The sequence below is a fragment of the Mesoplodon bidens genome, assembly GCF_964165515.1.
Source record: "Mesoplodon bidens genome assembly, chromosome: 8".
Taxonomy (NCBI): domain Eukaryota; kingdom Metazoa; phylum Chordata; class Mammalia; order Artiodactyla; family Ziphiidae; genus Mesoplodon; species Mesoplodon bidens.
Genome location: NC_138165.1, coordinates 15,098,721 through 15,118,694, shown reverse-complemented (window position 1 = coordinate 15,118,694; position 19,974 = coordinate 15,098,721). Strand labels below are relative to the sequence as shown.

At 56.1% G+C, this 19,974-nt stretch overlaps 1 protein-coding gene across 4 annotated transcripts in view; it reads left to right on the top strand.

Moving 5' to 3' along the window:
• The window catches only part of GLI2 (GLI family zinc finger 2), a 247,474-nt gene that overhangs the window by 182,086 nt on the left and 45,414 nt on the right, over window positions 1–19,974 (top strand). For all 4 annotated transcript variants that reach the window (XR_014016466.1, XM_081242033.1, XM_081242031.1 and 1 more), the window contains exon 3: window positions 306–411. Coding sequence is in view for 3 of the 4 variants with exons in the window: in XM_081242033.1 (XP_081098159.1) it covers window positions 306–411 (106 nt within the window). In the remaining variant the exon portion in view is untranslated. The remainder of the gene's footprint in view (window positions 1–305; window positions 412–19,974) is intronic.

The following is a 19,974-nucleotide window of genomic DNA, read 5'->3' as shown; positions in this document are numbered from 1 at the left end:
TGTCAGCCCTGCTTTGCGGCCAAGTCTGCCATCTCCCCGAGTTCAAAGAGCGCTTAGCTGCTTGTCTTTGTCAAGAGCGCAGCTGGGGGTCTTTTATGTGAAGGATGTAGGGTTCCTGGGCTGACTTTGATTATTTATTCATCCCCCTTTGTGGGTGTGTGATAGCCGGGCACCCCGGAGCCCCACCCTGTCCTGAGCGCTGTTGCTCTGAAATTCATTGAGCTTTAAAGCCCTTTGAAAAGTGCTTTTCGAGGGAGGGGAAACGGTTCTGAAGTCCTGTTTCTCTCTCCCCTCCGCAGTGCCAGTGCCGACACATCTCCTGCCACCGTTCCACGCCCCCTTCCCGGTTGACATGCGACACCCGGAGGGAAGGTGCCATTACGAGCCTCACTCCATCCACGGCGCGCACGGGTAAGTTCCGCCCGCCGCCCCGGCCTCGTCCCTCTGTTCCGAGCTCCTGATCAGCGTCGTCTACCTCTGTCACCCCGGCGTGCGTGCGCTGGCCTGGTGTGAAGGGGGGACTGTGGGGTGTGAACCCCGGCTCCCCTCTGGTTACCTGAGAAGGAAGCGCACCCATCTGCCACATCACGGCTTCCAAGGATGCAGGGGGTCCTGGTGTGTCCACAAGCGCCCCGAGGCTCTTCCCCCATCCAGGCAGTGGGGACGCCCTGCAGAGCAAAGTCCCCCTATAAGTACCGTGACTTTGGATCGACGTTGTCCCAACATAATCCTTCACAGTGCCCCGCCCCCCTTTCATGCTCTCAAGTACCCCAGTTTGGACAGTGAATTACAGGGTAACCCTACTGGTAAGGACACGCTCAAGGTTGTTCTTTGGGGCCTCTCCTACTCCCTGCTCTAGGACCCCCCAGGGAAGGCGTGTGTCCCCTGAGTGTCTCTCTAGACCTGTCCCTGCCCCTCTTCACTCCCACCCAGGGTCTCGGAGCCCGTAGCTGATGTCACTTTTCTTGGTCTTTATGACTCCAAGACTCGACCCCTTGCTACGTCATCCATTTTGCTTCCAGGAGAGAGGCTGAACCCTTCACCCCACCCCTGTATCTCCACTGCGCCCCACACCTGCCTCTTGACCCAGACACCCGACCTGTCCACACCAAGCTGCCGTTATGGTTCTAGCCCACCTGTACCTGGGTCTCAGCCCCTACTGCCCCACCTGCCTGGAGCGGCCCCTCCTCCTGACCACCTCCTCCGGAGTCCCGAAGCCTCAGCTCAGGGGTCACCTCCTCCTGGGAGCCCACCCTGAGTGGGGGTCCTTCCCTGGATTCCTACCACACTGTAGCACTGGAATGAGGTGTCTTCACCCTCTGTCCAGCGGGCTCTCAGCTTTGCTCTGAGAGCCATCAACACCCTCTGGGCATCCCACCCATTGAAGACAGACCCCGCTCCCTCTCCCAGCTCCCGCTGGAGTAAAGCCAGTCAGAACTCACTGGGACCCCACTATACTCAAAGTCCTGTGCCTGGGAGGGGGGCAGGTGACTCCTGTTTTGGGGCACCCGCTGCTCACCCCACACAAGGCAAATCTGGGACTTCTGTGTGCTTTTTCAAGAGGTCTCGTATGTTGCAATAATCTCAGACATATAAAAACTTGGCAAAACTAGTGCAAAGATTTCCCGTATACCTTCACCCGGCTCCTCAAACGGTCACTTCTTACATAACCAAAGACTGGGCCAGTGCTATTAACTAACTCGTAAATCGTATCTAAACTCGGTCAGTTGCCTGTGGACGTCCTTTTTTTCCATGGTCAGGATTTAGCCCTTGCACTTAGTTGCCATAACTCCTTCGTCATCTTTAATCCAGGACATGGCTCAGTCTCTCTTGCCTTTCATGACCTTGACACTTTTTCTTTTCCATGATGGTTTATTACAGGATATTGAATAGAGTTCCCTGTGCTCTGCAGTAGGACCTTGTTGTTTATCCATTCTCTATATACTAGTTTGCATCTGCTAACCCCAAACTCTCACTCCATCCTTCCCCACCCCCTCCCCCTTGGCAACCACAAGTCTGTTCTCTATGTCTGTGAGTCTGTTTCTGTGTCGTAGATAAGTTCATTTGTGTCATATTTTAGATTCCACATATAAGTGATACCATATGGTATTTGGCTTTCTCGGTCTGACTTACTTCACTAAGTATGACAGTCTCTTGGTCCATCCGTGTGGCTGCAAGTGGCACTGTTTCATTCTTTTTTATGGCTGAGTAATATTCCATTGTATATATGTATCACATCTTCTCTATCCATTCATCTGTTGATGGACACTTAGGTTGCTTCCATGTCTTGGCTATTGTAACCAGGGCTGCTATGAACGTTGGGGTGCATATTAGAGTTTTGTCCGGATATATGCCCAGGAGTGGGATTGCCGGATCATATGGCAACTCTCTTTTCAGTTTTTTGAGGAACCTTCATGCTGTTCTTCGAAGTGGCTGCACAAATTTACATATGACCTTGACCCTTGAAGAGGAAAGGCCAGTTACTGTATAAAATGTCCTCGATTTGGGTTTGCCTGGTGTTGCCCCCTGATAAATTCAGATGATGCATGGGGGTGGATACTCCCACAGAAGTGGTGCTGTGCCCTGCTACGGCATCGTGTCAGGGCCCATGACGACCATACTTCTCATCCCTGGAGATGGCTAACTTTGATCGTTTGCTTACGGTGACGTCTGCTGGGTTTCTCCACTTTAAAGTTCATCCCTTTGTAATTACAAGTCCCTTGTGGGACAATACTTGGGTAATATGTAAATTCCTGTTTCTCATCATATTTTCACGCACTCACTTGAACGCCCATTGTTGATTCTTGCCAAAAACAGTAACGTCTAGTATTTGCCAAATGGTGATTTTCTATTTCCGTGATTCCTTCCACATTTATCGATTGGAATTCTCCTGTAAGGAAGAGCTGCCCCTTTGCCCCCATTTCTCTATTTGATCATTTATCTGTGTCAAATCAATGTGTGGATATTTGTCTTCTTCTGTGAGTTATACTCTATTGCTGTCGCTATTTATTGTGTTGTTCAAACTGTCCCAGATTTGTGCAGTGGGAGTCCCTTCAAGTTGTCCCCTGTGACATGCTGGGATGGATCTTTGCGTTTTATTTTGGTGCGTGTAGCTGGTTCTCACTTGACTAGGACCTGCTGCTGACAGGCCTGTGTCCCCCTGGTGGGTGGTGGGGCTGTTTCAGCCCTCTGCCCACCTCCCACGCTTCTCCAGCTGCAGGTGGCTGAGACCACAGCTCAGGCGGCTTCTGGAAGGTGCGTACTCTTAGAGCTGGTAGATCACCCCAAAATTGCTCAGTTGGTGGCATCTGAGAATCCTGTGAGTATCAAGGGAGCTGAGGCCCTTTCCAGGAGGGGGTTGGAGTGGCTGATTCTCTGCTCGAGAACTGTTTGGCTGGTGCCGTGACACAGATCCTGAGCACGGCAGGCCTGCAGCGAAGTGCTCCCCGCAAGGGGCCCTGTGCTGGCCAGAGACATGCGCACTGCTGAGAGCTCCCTGGGGGAGCGTGCAGGCAGGTGTGCGTCACTGCAGGGGAGCATCCTGGCTCCCATGTCCCCACATACCTAGGGGCAATGACAGAGATGTAAGAAGACGTCACCATTGACGACTGCCGTTTCTCGAAATAACTCTGACCTTGTGGACAGGCTCTGCTGTAGACACTTCCTGTGTTCATCTTACTTAATCCTCTCAACCCTAAAAGATATGCATTTCATGTCAGCCCCACGTTACAGATGAAGGAACTGAGGCAGCGCAGAGAGGTTAAATAATTCATCTTAGGGCCCCCACTGAGGAAGTGGGAGAGTTTGAAATCTAATTACCGCCTCCTGAGCCCCGGCCCTCGGCCACATGCTGGCCTCGCTCTTGGGAACACATGTATGACCACAGGTCCCCTGCACGGGTCCAGACAATTCCTTCATGAAAGCCCTTTGTTAGGGCACTGCCCCCAAACCTCTGGACCAGCCGCCTCCCCTGGGAGCCTGCTAGCAATGCAGAGCCTCAGGCCGCAGCCCAGACTTGCTGAGTCAGAGACTCTAGGATGGGCCCACCGTTTGTTTTGTTTTGGGGTTTTTTTTTGTTTTTTTAAATAAATTTATTTATTTATTTTTGGCTGCGTTGGGTCTTCGTTGCTGCACGTGGGCTTTCTCTAGTTGTGGCGAGCAGGGGCTACTCTTCGTTGCGGTGCACGGGCTTCTCATTGCGGTGGCTTCTCTCGTTGCAGAGCACGGGCTCTAGGCGTGCGGGCTTCAGTAGTTGTGGCCCGTGGGCTCAGTAGTTGTGGCTCGTGGGCTCTAGAGCACAGGCTCAGTAGTTGTGGCTTGTGGGCTCTAGAGCCCAGGCTCAGTAGTTGTGGCGCACGGGCTTAGTTGCTCCGCAGCATGTGGGATCTTCCCGACAAGGGATCGAACCCGTGTCCCCTGCATTGGCAGGCAGATTCTCAACCAGTGCGCACCAGGGAAGCCCTCACACATTACACACATCACACACACATTACAGGCTTGAGATGCTCCGGCTGCAGGCAGGACCTTGGCACTGAGTCAGGGACCCTCAGTACTGTCATTCCCCAGGCTAGTAGAGAGCTGTGGCCAGGAGGTGGCCCCCCCAAGTTTTCTCCAGGCTCTGCCATTCCCCAGGTCAGGACTGGACACAGGCCATGTCCCGTCCCGGGGCCTGCTTCCCTCCTGGCCAGTGAGGGACAGAGAATGGGTGGGGCACCCAGAGAAGCAGGAAGTGGGGGTGGCAGGCAGCAGGGGAGGGCTGGCCCGGCCAGCAGGCCTGTGGAAATGGCCTTGTCACTCACTGGACTGGATGGCTCTTTACTTGTAGGGCTGTTTCCTGCTGCTGTAACTGCCTGTCTCCAACTTGGTGGCTTAAAACGATGCAGATGTACCCTCAGAGAGCTGTGGGGGATAGAAGTCAGAAGTCAGTCTTCTGGGCCTAAAATCCAGGTGTTGGCAGGGCTGGTTTCCTCCTGGAAGCTTCCGGCTCCTGGAGAGAATCCATTTCCTTGGCTTTTGCAGCTTCTGGAGGCTGCCTGTGCTCCCTGCCCCTCACCACACCGCCTCTTGGCCTCCTGCGTCTTTCTCACGTCCACTTCTTCCTTGTCTGCAGGAGTTTCCTGCCTTTGCCTCTCTTATAAGGATGGCAGTGATTGCTTTTAGGGCCCTGAAATCCAGGACCACCTTCTTGTCTCACAATCATTAACTCAGTTCCATCTACAAAGTCCCTTTTCCCATAGAAGGTGGCATTCAGAGGTTCCCGGATTCGAACACGGACATCTCTGCGTGTCATTATTCGGCTCATTTGTGATCACCAAGCCCCAGTGCTAAGTCTGGCATCACCCAGCAGAAGACAATAAAAGGTGTCAATCATCTGTGCAGGGCCTGCAGGGGCCGGGCTCTGCACTGCAGCCTGGTTGTGTGCTATTAGGTGCCCCTCCTGACGGCCCCGTGAAATGGGGCTGTAGTATGCATCTTACCGATGCAGAGGCTGAGGCCCAGAGGGCTGCACCGACCCTCCCAGGTCACCCGTGCACGGGGGGCCTGCTTGCTTCCGCTCCAGTGTTGAGGGGCCCAGCACCCCAGCCCCCCACCCCCCAAAGCCCGCCTCTGGCTGGGGTGCGCTCCCGGCATCTCTACGTTATCCTGGAGGCCGTTGGCTCCTGCCCAGGCCACAGGAGGGACACAGCACGTGTTCAGGGCTAACCTCGGGACCTGGAAAGCCTACCCGTTCATCCCCCCAGGTGGGTGCCCCAGGTGGGAAACAGGATAAAGCCTGGGAGGAAAACGGGCCCCCTGGCCGTGGCTTCGGTGATCAGTGTGGTCGGAGCCTGGCGCAGCGCCCGGTCCCTCAAGCCCCTGCTGTAGCCGCGCCTCCTCGCCGGCACCAAACGCGTCTAATCACGCAGACGTTGCGCAGCAAATGACGTGGGCTGTCGTCTCCCGTCCTGTCGCCAGAGCCTCTGCGGCTGCTCGGCGCCCGGGACCACTGCCCATTGGCTCGCCTGGCCGCGGTGGGCGTGGCTCCGGGCGGAGCGCTCCGCCCCCGGCCCTGCCAGGCCAGCTGGGCTTGAACCCCAGCGCTGGACGCAGCAGCCTTGGGATGTGACTACCTGACCAGCCTGAACGGATGAACCTGTTTTCTCATCTGTAAAAGCGCATGATAATAGTACCTACCCCATCTCCTGCGTTATTTGGAAAGTTAAATGGGGTAAGAGGAAGAGCACATTTAGAACAGTTTGGAAACATGCACTAGATGCTAAGGAGGACTGTGATTACTGTCGTTATTAGACAAGGAGGTTCCTTGTGGCCGGAGCAGGCCGTGGCGGGACCTTGGAAGAGGATGCCGTCTGGGGGCCGCGCCGCGCAAAGGTGGAGAATGGGGATGGCGGGAGGAGGGGTCTCTTTTCCCCCCAGTTGAGGAATTTGGGCTTCACCCTTCGGGCAACCAGGAGCACAGGGGGGGTGGACCGGTTCATTTTCAGGGTAACCATGGGAGCTGTTGAAGGAGGGGCGTGGGAAGGACACCGGCCACAGCTGTCACTGTGGTTGGGACAGAGAAGGAGCCGGGCCAGGGCTGCCCGCGCACCGGCCGAGCCGGCAGCTACACGGGGGCGGCGCAGGCGGTGGGTCCAGGGTGTGGAAGCCCACCCCGTACCTCCCATCTGGACGGCTCCCTATTAGACACCCACCCTCCAGCCCTCTCCAGAGCTACCTTCCTGGAGGTGCAAACCCAGCACCGGCCTTGCATGGCTTACTAATGCTCAGATGGTTCCAGAAGGGTAAAGGACACTGGACTCGTGGAGCGGCACCTGTCACCTGCATAAATCACAGGTGATGGGGAGACAGATGGTTGGGGGTTGTTCTTGCCGGTCAGGTGTGGTTTTCCTGTGACCCTGCCCCCACCCCCACCCCGTGGGGACGCGCTCCTGCGTCTCCAAGAGTCCGTTCTCAAGGGCGGGGGGGATGTCCTGCAGTGTCTCCATCACCTGGTAACCGCTAGCAGGGAACAGCTCTTCGGATCCCCTCCTGCCCCTGCCCCTTGGAAACAGGCTCAGCGGGTAACGTGGGGACCAAGGCTGAGGCAGGGCACGGCAGGGCCCTCGGCTGGAGCCCCCTACCTCCTCGGTGTGTGCGGGAGTCAGGGCCGCCTTGGGCCGGGACCAACTCACGTGTTTGCAGGGAGGGTAGAAGCTTGTGTTGCTGGTGCAGGGCACTGGGTAGATCTCAGCTCCTCACTCTGCTTGTGAGGTCCTTCCCCTCCGAGCCCTGCACTGGGCCTTCAGAGAGGACCAATTCCAACTGCTCGCAGCCCAGAAGGGTTAGAGACACCGGCTCGTGGAGCAGTTCTCAAACCTGGCTGAAAATCTGAACTAGGATGTGTCTGAAAGATGCACATTCCTAGGCCCCGACCCCAGAAGTTCTGGCTCTTTCAGGCTCAGGTGAGGCCTGGGAATATGCCTGTTTGTAGACACCCACAGGCCAGAGTTAAGGGCCACCGTGCTTATTTTATACCCAAGAAAGCGGGCCCAGAGCTGTGTTTTGGTTGTCCAGGGTCAGAGCCAGCAGGCTTTTCGGGCTTTTCTCTCCATGATAACAGCTCTGCGGTATGGATGTTAAACACCCCCCGGTTCTGCCTCATCACCCACTCACAGGTGCCCACGAGTTGACCTAAATCTCTTCATATTCTCAGTCTGCGGAAGGAGGTGCGCATGCTGGAGGTGGGTAGGGAGGAAGGGGACGGCCACAGCCAGCTCACCCGTAGGGAGGACAGTCCCCCGCCGGTCTCCATACCTGACCTCTGACATCCACGACCCCCAGCACCTGCCTGGACTCTGGACCTGAAGATCACTCAATCCTGAGCTGTAATGGGCGAGCAGTGCTCCAGCCGTCACAGCCAAGGCCACCCTCCATGGAGAAGGAAGGGAGCAGGGCTCTTGCTAGGGACAGATGGCCCCGGGACTTAGCCGTCAGTTCTTGAAAAGTCCACACGTACTTTAAAGTCCCGGATACTTTAAGGAGTGCCAGCTGGTGGGTGTGAAGGCCTTCGCTTCCCACCATCTTCTGGCCACTCCGTCACGCGTGTACACTGCCCACCCCCACCCCCACCAGAGCTGTTCAGGACGGCCGGACCCTAGCTCGTCCTGGCGACTGCATATCAGTGGGGATGGTCCTCCCCGCTTCCCTCAAGAAGGTAGTTTCTTGGCTGTTGCTGACTGAGCTCACGAACGGTCAGGTCTGGGGGGATTTGAATATGGCTTTTGCCAAGGTCAGGGTTCCATGAAGACGGCACCGGCTCGTCGTAAGAGTAATAAACACGCAGTCGGCTCGGCTTGCGACTCACCTGCGTTGTCCCGGGCCCCTGACAACCCTGTCCTCAGCCAGCCACCGAGGGGAGCAGAGAGATACACGAAGATTTTCTTCTTGATTCTTGGCCCAACACGCCAGGTTCACGGCTCAGAGAGGACTGGCTTTGCTTGTGTTTCGAGAAGACCGTTCTCTGCCCTCTGCCAATGTGCGTGCTTTTGTCAAGCGACAGATAGAAGAAAGGAAGAAACTTCCAAAGGGCATGTCTGTCCACCTGGATCCCGGGTCAAGATGCTGCGGGGGCTCCCGGTCGCCCACCAGGGGCCTTGTCCTCCTCCCCCTCGGCCCACACTGCCTCTCCGTCTCCAGGGAGCGCTCCTTAAAAGCCACGTGGCTGACCGCATCTTCAGAGGAACTGCCCGGCAGGTGGACACGGAGCCCAGAAAAGCCCAGGACTATGCAGCTTGTAGGGCAGCTCGCCTTCCTCCCTCGGCTGTCTGAGGGCCGAGTGACAGATAGATGTGGAGCGTGGCTCCCGGTGATGGGCGTGGCCCTCAGAGAGACCTCCAGGCACGTCCCTTCCTGTCTCTGGGCGGCAGGATGCTGGGCTCAGACTGAGATGCAGCCACAGCAGCCTGTGTCCAGCCCTCTGGATTATGTCACCTGACCCTCATCAACACCACATAGGAAGGCAGCATGTCACTCCCGCTGGATATGTGGGGAATCGGAGGCACGGCGAGCGTGACCGCTGTCTCCGGGGACATTCTGCTAGTAAGTAGCACAGCGGGGACTTGAACCAGGGCAGCTTGACCCTAGAGGGCTGTTCTCCGCCCTGACCCCTCTGCAGAAGCCTCCCTCCTCTGAGAGCTTCAGATCCCCAGCTCCAGGATCTTGCTCAGCGGCGTGGGTCGGACAGCTCATTTATAATGGAATCCGCCCGTAAAAGTTTAATGAGGAGCGTGTCTGATAAGGCGGCCCACTCTTTGATCTTTGCTGAACGCCGGCCCTCGCAGAAGGGTTGCTGCCTGACTCTGGGCTTTGCAGAGCGCCCATGGTCAGCCGAGGGCAGGAGAGGCCCCGGGAGTGAAGCAAATCTTGATGTGCAGAAATGAGGCGGGCCTACAGCAGGGGAGGGTGCACAGAGCAGGCGTGGGGAGGCACTGCCTGGTGGAAAGGTCCTGCAGGGTTGAGAGGTGATCTTTCTGGCTCCCCTCCGGACCCGCTGGGCCCCCGTCATCTTGGGCAGTTCCCATCCCACACCCCCAGGATGTAGGAGAACAGGGTGGGGCCAAGGTTCAAGTCCTATGCCATCTATATACCCTTGACATCCTTGGGCTGGCTGTTAACCTCCAGAGCCTCGGTTTCCCCATCTCTAAAATGGAGACAAAACAGTAGCCCACATGGGGTGCTTGTGAGAATTAGGTGAGTGAGTGAGTATAGAGCACAGAGGACAGGTCCTGGTGCCCAGTGATTGCTGGACAATGGCTTTCTCTTGCCACTCTCCTGTTGACACCAGAAGGAAACCCACATTTCATTCCAGGCACTCTGCTGGGTGCTGGGCAGATGATATTAGATCCAGTCCTCTCAATGCCCCGTAAGGTGGGTGATATTCTCCCCCATTCATAGAGCAGAAAATTGGAGGTTTCCAGAATTTAAGGGCTTGCTAAGATCCCTCAGCCAGAAAGTGAGATCTGACCCTCAAGCCCGAGCTCTCCTCTATGCTGTGATTATCCTCGGAGAGGAAGCGGCATCTCATTGTAGGTCTTAGGGCTACGCTGTGTTATCTTGGCTGTAATCAATCCAAAGGAATTAATCACTAACAGTAAAATTTCAGGTGTTGGCGGACAGATTGGCCTTTGAGGGGGGAGGGCGTCTTTTCCCACTGTCCGCCTCCGTGTCACTCACTCCGGGTGGAAGCTGCTGCCGGTGCCCAGAATGCATCTGTTTATTGAGCCTAATTCATTCTTGCTGGATTTATCGGTGTCCCAAGTGATGTCACTTGGGGTCACTCCTGCCAGCCTTGGTCCACACTGGTTGAGAGAATTCGTGAGCAGTGCCCTGCCCCCGAGTCCTGTTGCAGCCATTCTCCAAGCCTCCATCACTGCAGCCAGCATCGCTGTACCAACTATGTGCCCTGGGGCCCACGGGGAAGAAACATGTCTGCACCATGTGAGCTCCGTCCTTCATCTTACCCTTCCAGGAGCTGTATTTGTGAAATGTGAACTGGACCTGTCCCACACAAGCAAAGTAGCGTTTGCTTATTGCTCCCCTCAGTGGGGAAGTTCTTAGCACCTGTTCATTTCACAACACTCACCCCGTGCCTGTGATGAGCCAGCCTTGCACCGGGGATACGGTCCAGGGAGGTGCAGTCTGGGTGCTCACAGACAGCTCATGGCCTGGGAGGGGGAGGGGGGAAATCGAGCAGTCACAGAGTGGTGTGCAGGTGGGAGAGGAGGGGTCGGGGGAACCCAGAGCACCAGGAAACCAGGAGGGGAAAGCGTTTGTCAGCAGGAAGGCACGGAGGCCTGCCTCTGCCCGTCCCACTGTTAGCCCCAGAGTTGCTCTCGTTCCAGTGAGGGGCCGACTCCCGGGCCCTTTTCAAAGCACACGCTAATGGACTCCAAAGCTGGGTAGAAATCGATAGCCCACCCCCCTCTAAGAAGACGGGATGTCTTATCTAAACTATTTGGGATTATCCATCTCGTTTTGACACGCATCCAGGAAAGGAAATTCCACACACCCCGTTGGCTGGCCAGGCCAGAGTGGAAGCATTCTCACCGTGGAGGAGTTTCCCTGCATGTAGCCCACCCTCTGCCCAGGCCTCTTCTCCTTGCTTAAGCCCAGGCCCCTAGGGAAACCTAACAAAGCCCCTCCCCCAACCCCACGACCAAGTGTCTCACTCCCATCCGTGCCTCCCCCTCCAGCCCCCTGCATTTGCCCTGTGATGGGACCATCCCCATAAAGCCGTGACTTTCTGGAAGATTCTGCTCAGCTGTGCTCAGCCAAGGGTGGCTCCTCTTCCAGATGCAGGACCCACATACCCAGAGGCTAGCTCACACCTCAGGTACCTGGGCGGCTCCCCAGACAGGTGGATGGAGCCCACCACCTCCCCTCCGCCCCCCAGCTCTGCACATGTCATCCCTCTGCTAGGAGAAAAGGCTCCTTGATAACTCACTCTTGTTTCTTCTGCTTTTTTGGGTTTGTATGTTTGAAAGCACTGATCACCTTCCCATCCTTGTGCTCCAAGAAGAAAGAGTGATCAGGGGTGGGTGACTGAATTAACCCCCGTGGCCTGTGTGGCTAGAGCTTAACCAAGTCCATCTGTATGGCCTCCTTTGTAGGTGCAATTTTATAACCTAATTTCCCTACCAAAACATCAGTGTTTACTTAGTAAGAAATCTGCTCTTCATCAGCTGGACACAGTGATTTCTTTATTATGGCTCTGCCCTGCTCAGGCAGTGACAGCTGAGAGCTGGCGCTCAGCTAGGTCTGGCGGAACGTGCATGTCTGGGATGGGAACGGGGTGAGTGGAGGGTCGGAAGGATTGCATGTGTATACAGACGTGTGTCGGTCGCAGAGCAGGGTTAGGGTTAGGGTTAGAGTTAGGGTCCGGGGCTGGCTGGGAGGGAACCTGGCAGCAGAGAGATGGAGCGGCCAAGGTGAGCCCACTGGGTGACCCCGGAGACAACCACTGGACCCTCAAACCCTGCTAGCAGTCCACACAGGTTCTCCACAACAGCCCTGCGGTCTCTCCACTCCCCACCCCAGAACCCCCGTCCGCTCGGCCAACTTCTAACCAGAGGCCAGCTTCTACCCAGCCATCCTTTTTAAAAATCTGATCTTATTACACTGAAGACGTACAAAAGGATAGTAAAAGCATGGTTACGATGTAAAGAGCATGAATGACCATTGTCCCCTGCTCTGCCCGGGAACGGGGGATGTACCAGCACCTTTGAGGCCCCGTGTGGCCCTCCAGGGTCCTGCCCCGGGGCTCCCCCTCCACCACCCTCTGGGACTTGGAGTTATCACCCCCTGTGTCTGTAACAGCTGTACCTGATGTCTGACTCTTGTAATAATACACTGTTTGGGTTTGCTCTGTGTGCTTTATATAAATAGAGCAATTCTATTCTATATAAATAGAATCATTGCAGATGGATTCTTGGGGAACCTGGTTTTTACGGGTCATGGAATGTTCCAGGGAGTCATCCCATTGGTGCGTGGGGCTCTTAATTCGTTAATTCTCACTGCTCTGAAGCAGTCTGGACTGACAGGCACCTGGGATGCGTCTGTGCTTTTGCTATTTTGAACGTCATTGCAGTGAAAGCTCTAACACCATCCTCCAGGCCTCACGTACCACCCATTCCTTAGAATAAATGTGTGTTTGAGACTGAAATTGCTGAGTCATGGGGTAGTCACGTTTTAACCCTCCTCCATGTTGCCAGATTTTTTGCCGAGCCACTCCCACCAGCAGTGTTTGAGGGTTCAGCCTGCTCCGCACCCTTGTTATCAGGGTGATGTCATCCGCATTTTAATTTTTGCTTAAATGGCATCTCCTGTGATTCAATTTTTTTACTTCCCATATCACTAATGATGCTGACTACATCCTTTCATATGTTTCTTGGCCAATGATGTTTCCTGCTCGTGAAATGCCTGTTCAACTATTTTGCCCATTTTTCTGTGGAGTTGTCTTTTTCCTATTGATTTGACTAAGCTTTTTATATATTAAGGCTACTCCTTTTTTTTTTTTTTTTTGGCAGTACGCGGGCCTCTCACTGTTGTGGCCTCTCCCATTGCGGAGCACAGGCTCCAGACGCGCAGGCTCAGTGGCCATGGCTCACGGGCCCAGCCGCTCCGCAGCATGTGGGATCTTCCCGGACCGGGACATGAACCCGTGTCCCCTGCATCGGCAGGCAGACTCTCAACCACTTCGCCACCAGGGAAGCCCCAAGGCTACTCATTTTGTGGTTGGTTATCTCTGGTGCAAATATCCTCTCCCAGTCTGTGCCCAGTCTCTTTGCTCCCATGATGAAGTGTCTGGGTGACGGGAAGTTCCTGTTAAAACCCGGCTCAGGTTACCAACATTTGCTTCATGGTTTTCCCCACGTGCTCTCCCCCCACCCAGCTGTCTGGTATGACCTTCAACCCTAGGACTCTGCTACCTATTCCCCGATTTGACCTGCACTTTTTTCAGCTATTCTCCTGTCTCGAAACACCAAGCCTGCACCACTCACTGCTTCCTTTCCATTCCTCTGTAAGAGTCGAGGCCCAGCTCAGATGCCACCTCCTGCAGGAAGCCTTCTCAGATTGCACCAGCAGAGTGAATGAATCCTTTCCTTCCCACCCCTCTTTCTGCTCCAGCACCTTGTATACTGTTTGTAGGCTGCAGTCAGTGTCCATGCTCCCACCCTCATCCCAGAGGTCCCAGCATGGTGATTTTGTTTTATTGAAGTATAGTTGATTTACAATATTGTGTTAGTTTCATGTGTACAGCAAAGTGATTCGGTTACATATATGTCTTTTTCAGATTATTTTCCATTATAAGTTATTATAAGATGTTGAATATAGTTCCCTGTGTATGCAGTAGGACCTTGTTGTTTATCTATTTTATGTATATTAGTGTGTATCTGTTAATCCCGAATTCCTAATTTATCCCTCCCCCACCTTTCCCCTTTGGTAACCATAAGTTTGTTTTCTATGTCTATGAGTCTGTTTCTGTTTTGTAGGTAAGTTCATTTGTATCATTTTTTTAGATTACACATATAAGCAATATCATATGGTATTTGTCTTTCCCTGTCTGACTTACTTCACTTAGTATGATCATTTCTAGGTCCATCATGTTGCTACAAATGGCCTTATTTCATTCTTTTTTATGACTGAGTAATATTCCATTGTATATATATGACACATCTTCTTTATCCATTCATCCGTCAATGGACATTTAGGTTGCTTCCATGTCTTGGCTCTTGTACATAGTCCAGCGTTTGTGATTTTGTGGGGGTGTCTTTTTCCGAACAGCTTGTCATCACCACGGCCTCTTGGACACTCATGCCCTTTGCTGAGATCTGTGCGTGGGAGGGGGGCTTCAGAGGCAGGGGAACATCAGGGTTGACCAGACACCCCTGGTTCAGCACGTGTCAGTCAGGTTGGCAGCCACCTGCCCCACTTCCTGGGAGCGGGGTCCTGGCCGAGTCTTCCTCCGACCTCCAGCTCCCCGCCCAGCATCGTCAGAGGCCCATACTCTGAGGCTGGCAGAGGGAATGATGCGTGACCACAGGAACAAAATCAGTGAATGGCCGGCTGCTTTGGTCCAGCTCCTGTTTACAGGTGTCCTTTTTGCTGGTTTTCAGAGCCTCCCCACGTGGACAGGGTGCAGCCCAGATGCACCAGAATGTGCAGGTTGGTCTCTGATCTGGGGAGAGGCAATTCTCCAGTGATTTCCAAGAGAATTCACTGCACCTGTCTTTACAGTTGCAAAGCCCCTTAGTATATTTTGAAAAGGACTTGATTTCTGGAACTTTTAAAATTAATGTATGAAAAAGGTGGTAAGCAACCTTGCCAAGGTACAGTTTCATATGCAAAAAAAAAGGAGACAAGCAAGAAACAACAAAACCAACAAACAAAAGCCTTGAAGAGGGGACTTCCCTGATGGTGCAGTGGTTAGGAATCCGCCTGCCAATGCAGGGCACACGGGTTCGAGCCCTGGTCCGGGAAGATCCCACATGCCACAGAGATCCCGTGTGCCACAACTACTGAGCCTGCACTCTAGAGCCCGCGAGCCCCAACTGCTGAATCCCACACGCCTAGAGCCCATGCTCCGCAACAAGAGAAACCACTGCAATGAGAAGCCCGCGCACCGCCACGAAGAGTAGCCTCCACTCTCCACAACTAGAGAAAGCCCGCACGCAGCAACAAAGACCCAAGGCAGGGCTTCTCTGGTGGCGCAGTGGTTGAGAGTCCGCCTGCCGACGCAGGGGACACGGGTTCATGTCCCGGTCCGGGAAGATCCCACATGCTGCGGAGCGGCTGGGCCCGTGAGCCATGGCCGCTGAGCCTGCGCGTCCGGAGCCTGTGCTCCGCAACGGGAGAGGCCACAATAGTGAGAGGCCCGCGTACCGCAAAAAAAAAAAAAAAAAAAAAAGACCCAAGGCAGCCAGAAATAAATTTATTTTTTAAAAAAAGCCTTGGGGCTTCCCTGGTGGCACAGTGGTTGAGAATCTGCCTGCCAATGCAGGGGACACGGGTTCGAGCCCTGGTCTGGGAAGATCCCACATGCCGCGGAGCAACTAGGCCTGTGAGCCACAACTACTGAATCCCACGCGCCTAGAGCCCATGCTCCGCAACAAGAGAAACCACTGCAATGAGAAGCCCGCGCACCGCCACGAAGAGTAGCCTCCACTCTCCACAACTAGAGAAAGCCCGCACGCAGCAACAAAGACCTAAGGCAGCCAGAAATAAATAAATAAATTTATTTTTTTTAAAAAGCCTTGGAGAGGAGATTGAACTCCACCCAGCGGGGCGTGATGGAGCTCTGTTTCTATCTGTTCGTAGGCCAAGCAAGGCCGCGGCCTTGCCGTGCAAGGGTGCCTGTGAGAGCAGACACATGCCCACCCTGCCTCCCGGGTGCGGAGGAGCCCCAGTTGGGGGAGGAGCAGCAAGGCCAGCTTTGGGGATTCATTTACTTTCTGGCACATCAGTGAGCCCGAGGCCACCTGCCCGCTGTGTCTGAGAAAGTGCATGCTTGGCCCTGAGCGGCTTGGCAACAGCAGAGGGTCCTGGCCTCCCCACGCTGAGCCCGCCAACCCCGCCCATGGCCCTGGGATCCTGGTGGGCAGTACATCTCAGCCCAAAGGCAGGACCGGTGGGTGCGAGCACACGGTCCCCAGGGTGGGCAGGGTGGGTGTGTCGGGGTGTGTGCAGGGCGCGCTCAGTTAAGCTAAGGGAAGCTGGTGACCGTGTAATCTGGGCAGCTGGCGGGAAGGCACGCTCCAGTGCCCTGTGACGGTGCCCTGTGACGTGGGGGATGGGACCTAGTGCTCAGGTGCCCTCCCAGTCTGGAGGGGAGCTCCTCCCTTTCCTTGCCCACTGGCCACTGATGGAGCGCCCACTGTGGGGTGCAGGGCTCCTCCAGGAAATAACACGCCGGCCCTGCTTCCTGTAGACCTGACCTGCTCGGAAGAAATGTGACAGTAATGATAGCAGTTCCCGCTGCGTCCCAAAGGCCTCCTCCCCCCCCCAGCACAATAGGCACGACACACCTTCCTGGCTCCTAACAAGTTACCGCAAACTCCGTGGCTTAAAGCAACAGAAATTTATCCTCTCACGGTTCTGGAGATCAGAGTCCAAACAGTATCACTGGATCGAAATCAAGATGTCAGCAGGGCTGTGCTCCCAAAGCGGGCTCTGGGGGAGAGTCACTTCCTGGCCTCTTCCACCCTCTGGGGGCGGCTGGCGCTCCTTGGCTTGTGGCCGCATCCCTCCGGCCTCCGCCCCACAGTTACAGCCTGCGCCTGGGGCTGCCTCTCCAGAGGGGAGACAGACCCCATGTGAGCTCATCGCCACGTGACCAGCCAAGATGGACGTGCCCAGGGTCCAGGGCATGAGCCATCCTCCGTGTCCGGGGCAGGGTAGGGATGAAGAGGAGAAGGAGTGGAATGGAGGAACAGGCAGGCGTCCAGGGCCAGCGCTGTGAGGAGTGAGTGAGCCAGGGCGCAGGACCAGAGAGGGAGCCGCGAGGGGCACGCGGGATGCAGGGGGGGCACGGGTGCTGGCCTCGCGGGCGTGTGGTCTCCTGCTGCCACGAGGGCCGTGGGTCACCCCGAGAAGCAGGCCGGAGGTGAGGTTCGTGGGCTCGTAGCCCCAAGCGACCAGACCTCTCCTTTTTCATTCTCAGTGAAGGGCCCTGGACCAGGCGAGGAGAGGGTGCTGCCCAGCACTCGGGGGTCAGTGTTCTGGTCCTGCTGTTCCCACCGACCTCGCCATGGCTGTGCCAACTGTCGCTTTGGGTGTCAGTCGTGCTGTCTGTGAAATGGGGCGCAAAGGGCTTACTCCTGCCTGTTCTGGCTCTACTGCCCCGCACAGGAAGAGGTCTTTGAACAAAGCCACCAGAAGGAGTGCCTCTGGGTGGCCAAGGGCGATTCCTCCCAGCCGCCGACCCCCCGTGGGGGATCCTGCCCTGACAGCTCTGCTGAGTCTGGGTGAGTCAGCTCCGCATTGTCCTCCCTCCTCTCCAAACAGGCGCAGTGGGTGGGGTCCAGGGGCACGAATCCCTGCACGTCGGTCCCCTCCTCTCCCCGAATTAAGGAGCACGTTGGTTCCTGCCCCCGCGCCTTGGCTCAGGCGGTGCCGGGGGTCAGACGCCCCCCCCCGACTCCTCCCATCAGCGAAGGCCCCCCAGCCCCGCCCCCCAGCCTGGCGGAAGCCAACGCCCTGTAGGAACGCACCCCATCGGGCCAGCGCCCAGGGACGGTGCCGTCCTCAAGGGTCCAGGCGTGCTCGCTCAGGCCCAGCCGGCTCAGGCTGAGATACACACGGACGTGCAGGGTTCCCAGCGCCCTGGCCTGCCCTTTCATCTGCCTGCAAAACTTTTGTGCCAGCGCACGGGAAGGGGCCTGGGGCTGGATGCTGGGGGACGCAGGCTGGGGCCACTCTGCCACCCTCTGACTTCCTTCCATTCGCTCATCTGTTAAACCTAAGAAAAGAGGCGGTGGGCACAGGCCGAGCACCTACTAGGCGCCCAGGAGCGCAGCGTGCACTTTCCACACGGAGCTCCTTCCCTCTCCCAGCCGCCCCATCCTGCCAGCCCGGTGGGGGGGGGGCAGATAGCACGACTGACATCCACAAGGGGTGACCGAGCCGTAATTCACGCCCAGAGTCCAGGCTCTGCCCGCCTGTGGGAGCAGCTCCCCTCCGCCTGCGCCCCGGCCCCCAGGGTCCAGCTGAGGCCGCGTCTGCAGAGGGACACCAGGCTGGGCCTGTCAGGGGCAGAAACAGCTGTGGCGGGAGCTTGCCTGTCCGTGCGTGCGCTCTGGGGGACGTCAGAGGGCTGAGTCTGCCTTCCCAGAGTCAGAAAGGCGCTCGGCCGCTTACAGCCCTGCACCCTCGGGCGAGGCTCCCGAGCCTCGGGTCTCCTCCTCTTTGCAGTGGGGGCACCGACCTGCCTTGCGGAGTTGCTGGGCGCGCTGCACGCCATTGGCGTCCAGCGAATGTTGACCACGTGCTCAGGAATAGCATCCTCGGCAGCGCCCACTTAGGCTGGAACGGCAACCGGCCAGCTAGGTCTGCACTTGCTTGGTCCTTTTTCCTCCTTTCTTCGCCCGGCTGGTGGCCTAGCCCTGAAATCTTGTCAGGGGGGTCGGCAGGGCCCTCCGAAGAGGGAGGGAGGGAGGGAAACAGGAAGGAGCCTGCTAAGGAGAGGCCCTTTGCTGGGCTTGCCTCCAGGGAGGAGGACAGACACACACACACACACACACACACACACAGACACACACGTGCACGCGCGCGCGTACACACACACACACAAACGGAAGGGCCAGCACAGCTGCCCGTGCCGCCCAGCAGCTATGGGCAGGATGCCAGCAGGCCAGAGGGTGCACAGGCCCGAGGAACTACGGCTTGGGTCTGCCTTGCAGGAAGCCGGGCCCCTGGATCACTCCGGGCAGGGGGAGGCTGATTAGTCAAGGCTCGCCTTGACAGGCCCTGGCAGTTGCCTAAGACAGAAAAAGTCAGCTGAAACTGGTTGAAACAAACAAACAAGTGCATTGGCTCAGAGAACTGAAAAGGCCGAGGGTACCAGCTTCTGGCAAAGCCAGATCCCTCTCCAGGGGCTCAATTCAAGAAACTGGTTCCACGGCGTTCAGCTCTGATGTTTGTGTATCATCTCTGTTCCTGGTCTCTCCCCTCAGGGCCCCCAGTGGCTCCACCCACACAGCAACCTCTGTGGACAGAGCATACTTCTTTCCCAAAGGTTTCAGCCCAAGGGGCTGTCTGGGGCACATGCCCATCTCTGATGGTGCCCGGGGATATGGAATGTCTGATCGCCAGGGCACAGGCTACATGGCGCCCACCCACAGCAGAAGAAGGGAAGTGGGTCCAACACAGATCCGGCCCAAAGCTCTCTGTGGGCTCTGCTGCTCCCCTCAAGATATAACCTTCGCACACACGTTCTTATGCTCTAGCCTTTCTCTGCACGTGCTGCACCCTTTATTTGCAAAATGTGCTCATGAGCTCCTATGCATCCTTCAGAGCCCAGCTCAAGGTCACCTCCTCTGAGGAACCTTCAGGCAGAGTTAGGGAATTTGTTCCTCTGCTGGAACCTTTAAACTGATTTGTGTTTGTGCCTCTTCCACTTGGGCTCTGAGCTCCCTACAGGTCGCTGGGAACAGAGCAAGGGCTTGGGGCAATTTTCTTGGGAAGATTAACAAATATGGGAAGAAACAGTTGATAGAATCAGGCTCAGATGAGCTCAGAGCTGGACTGAAGGGTAGGAGGGAAGGCATAAAGGTAGTGTCCAAGCCGAGCAGCCTGCAGAAAGGCTGACTTTGCCGGTCCGGTTGACTGAGGCCTGCTAGCGTGTGAGTGTGCACACGTGTGTGCCTACAGCCCGGGAGAATGTGACCATCTTTTAAAATGAGCTCACACATCTGGTCCCTCCTCCCATCCTCAAGGTCCCTT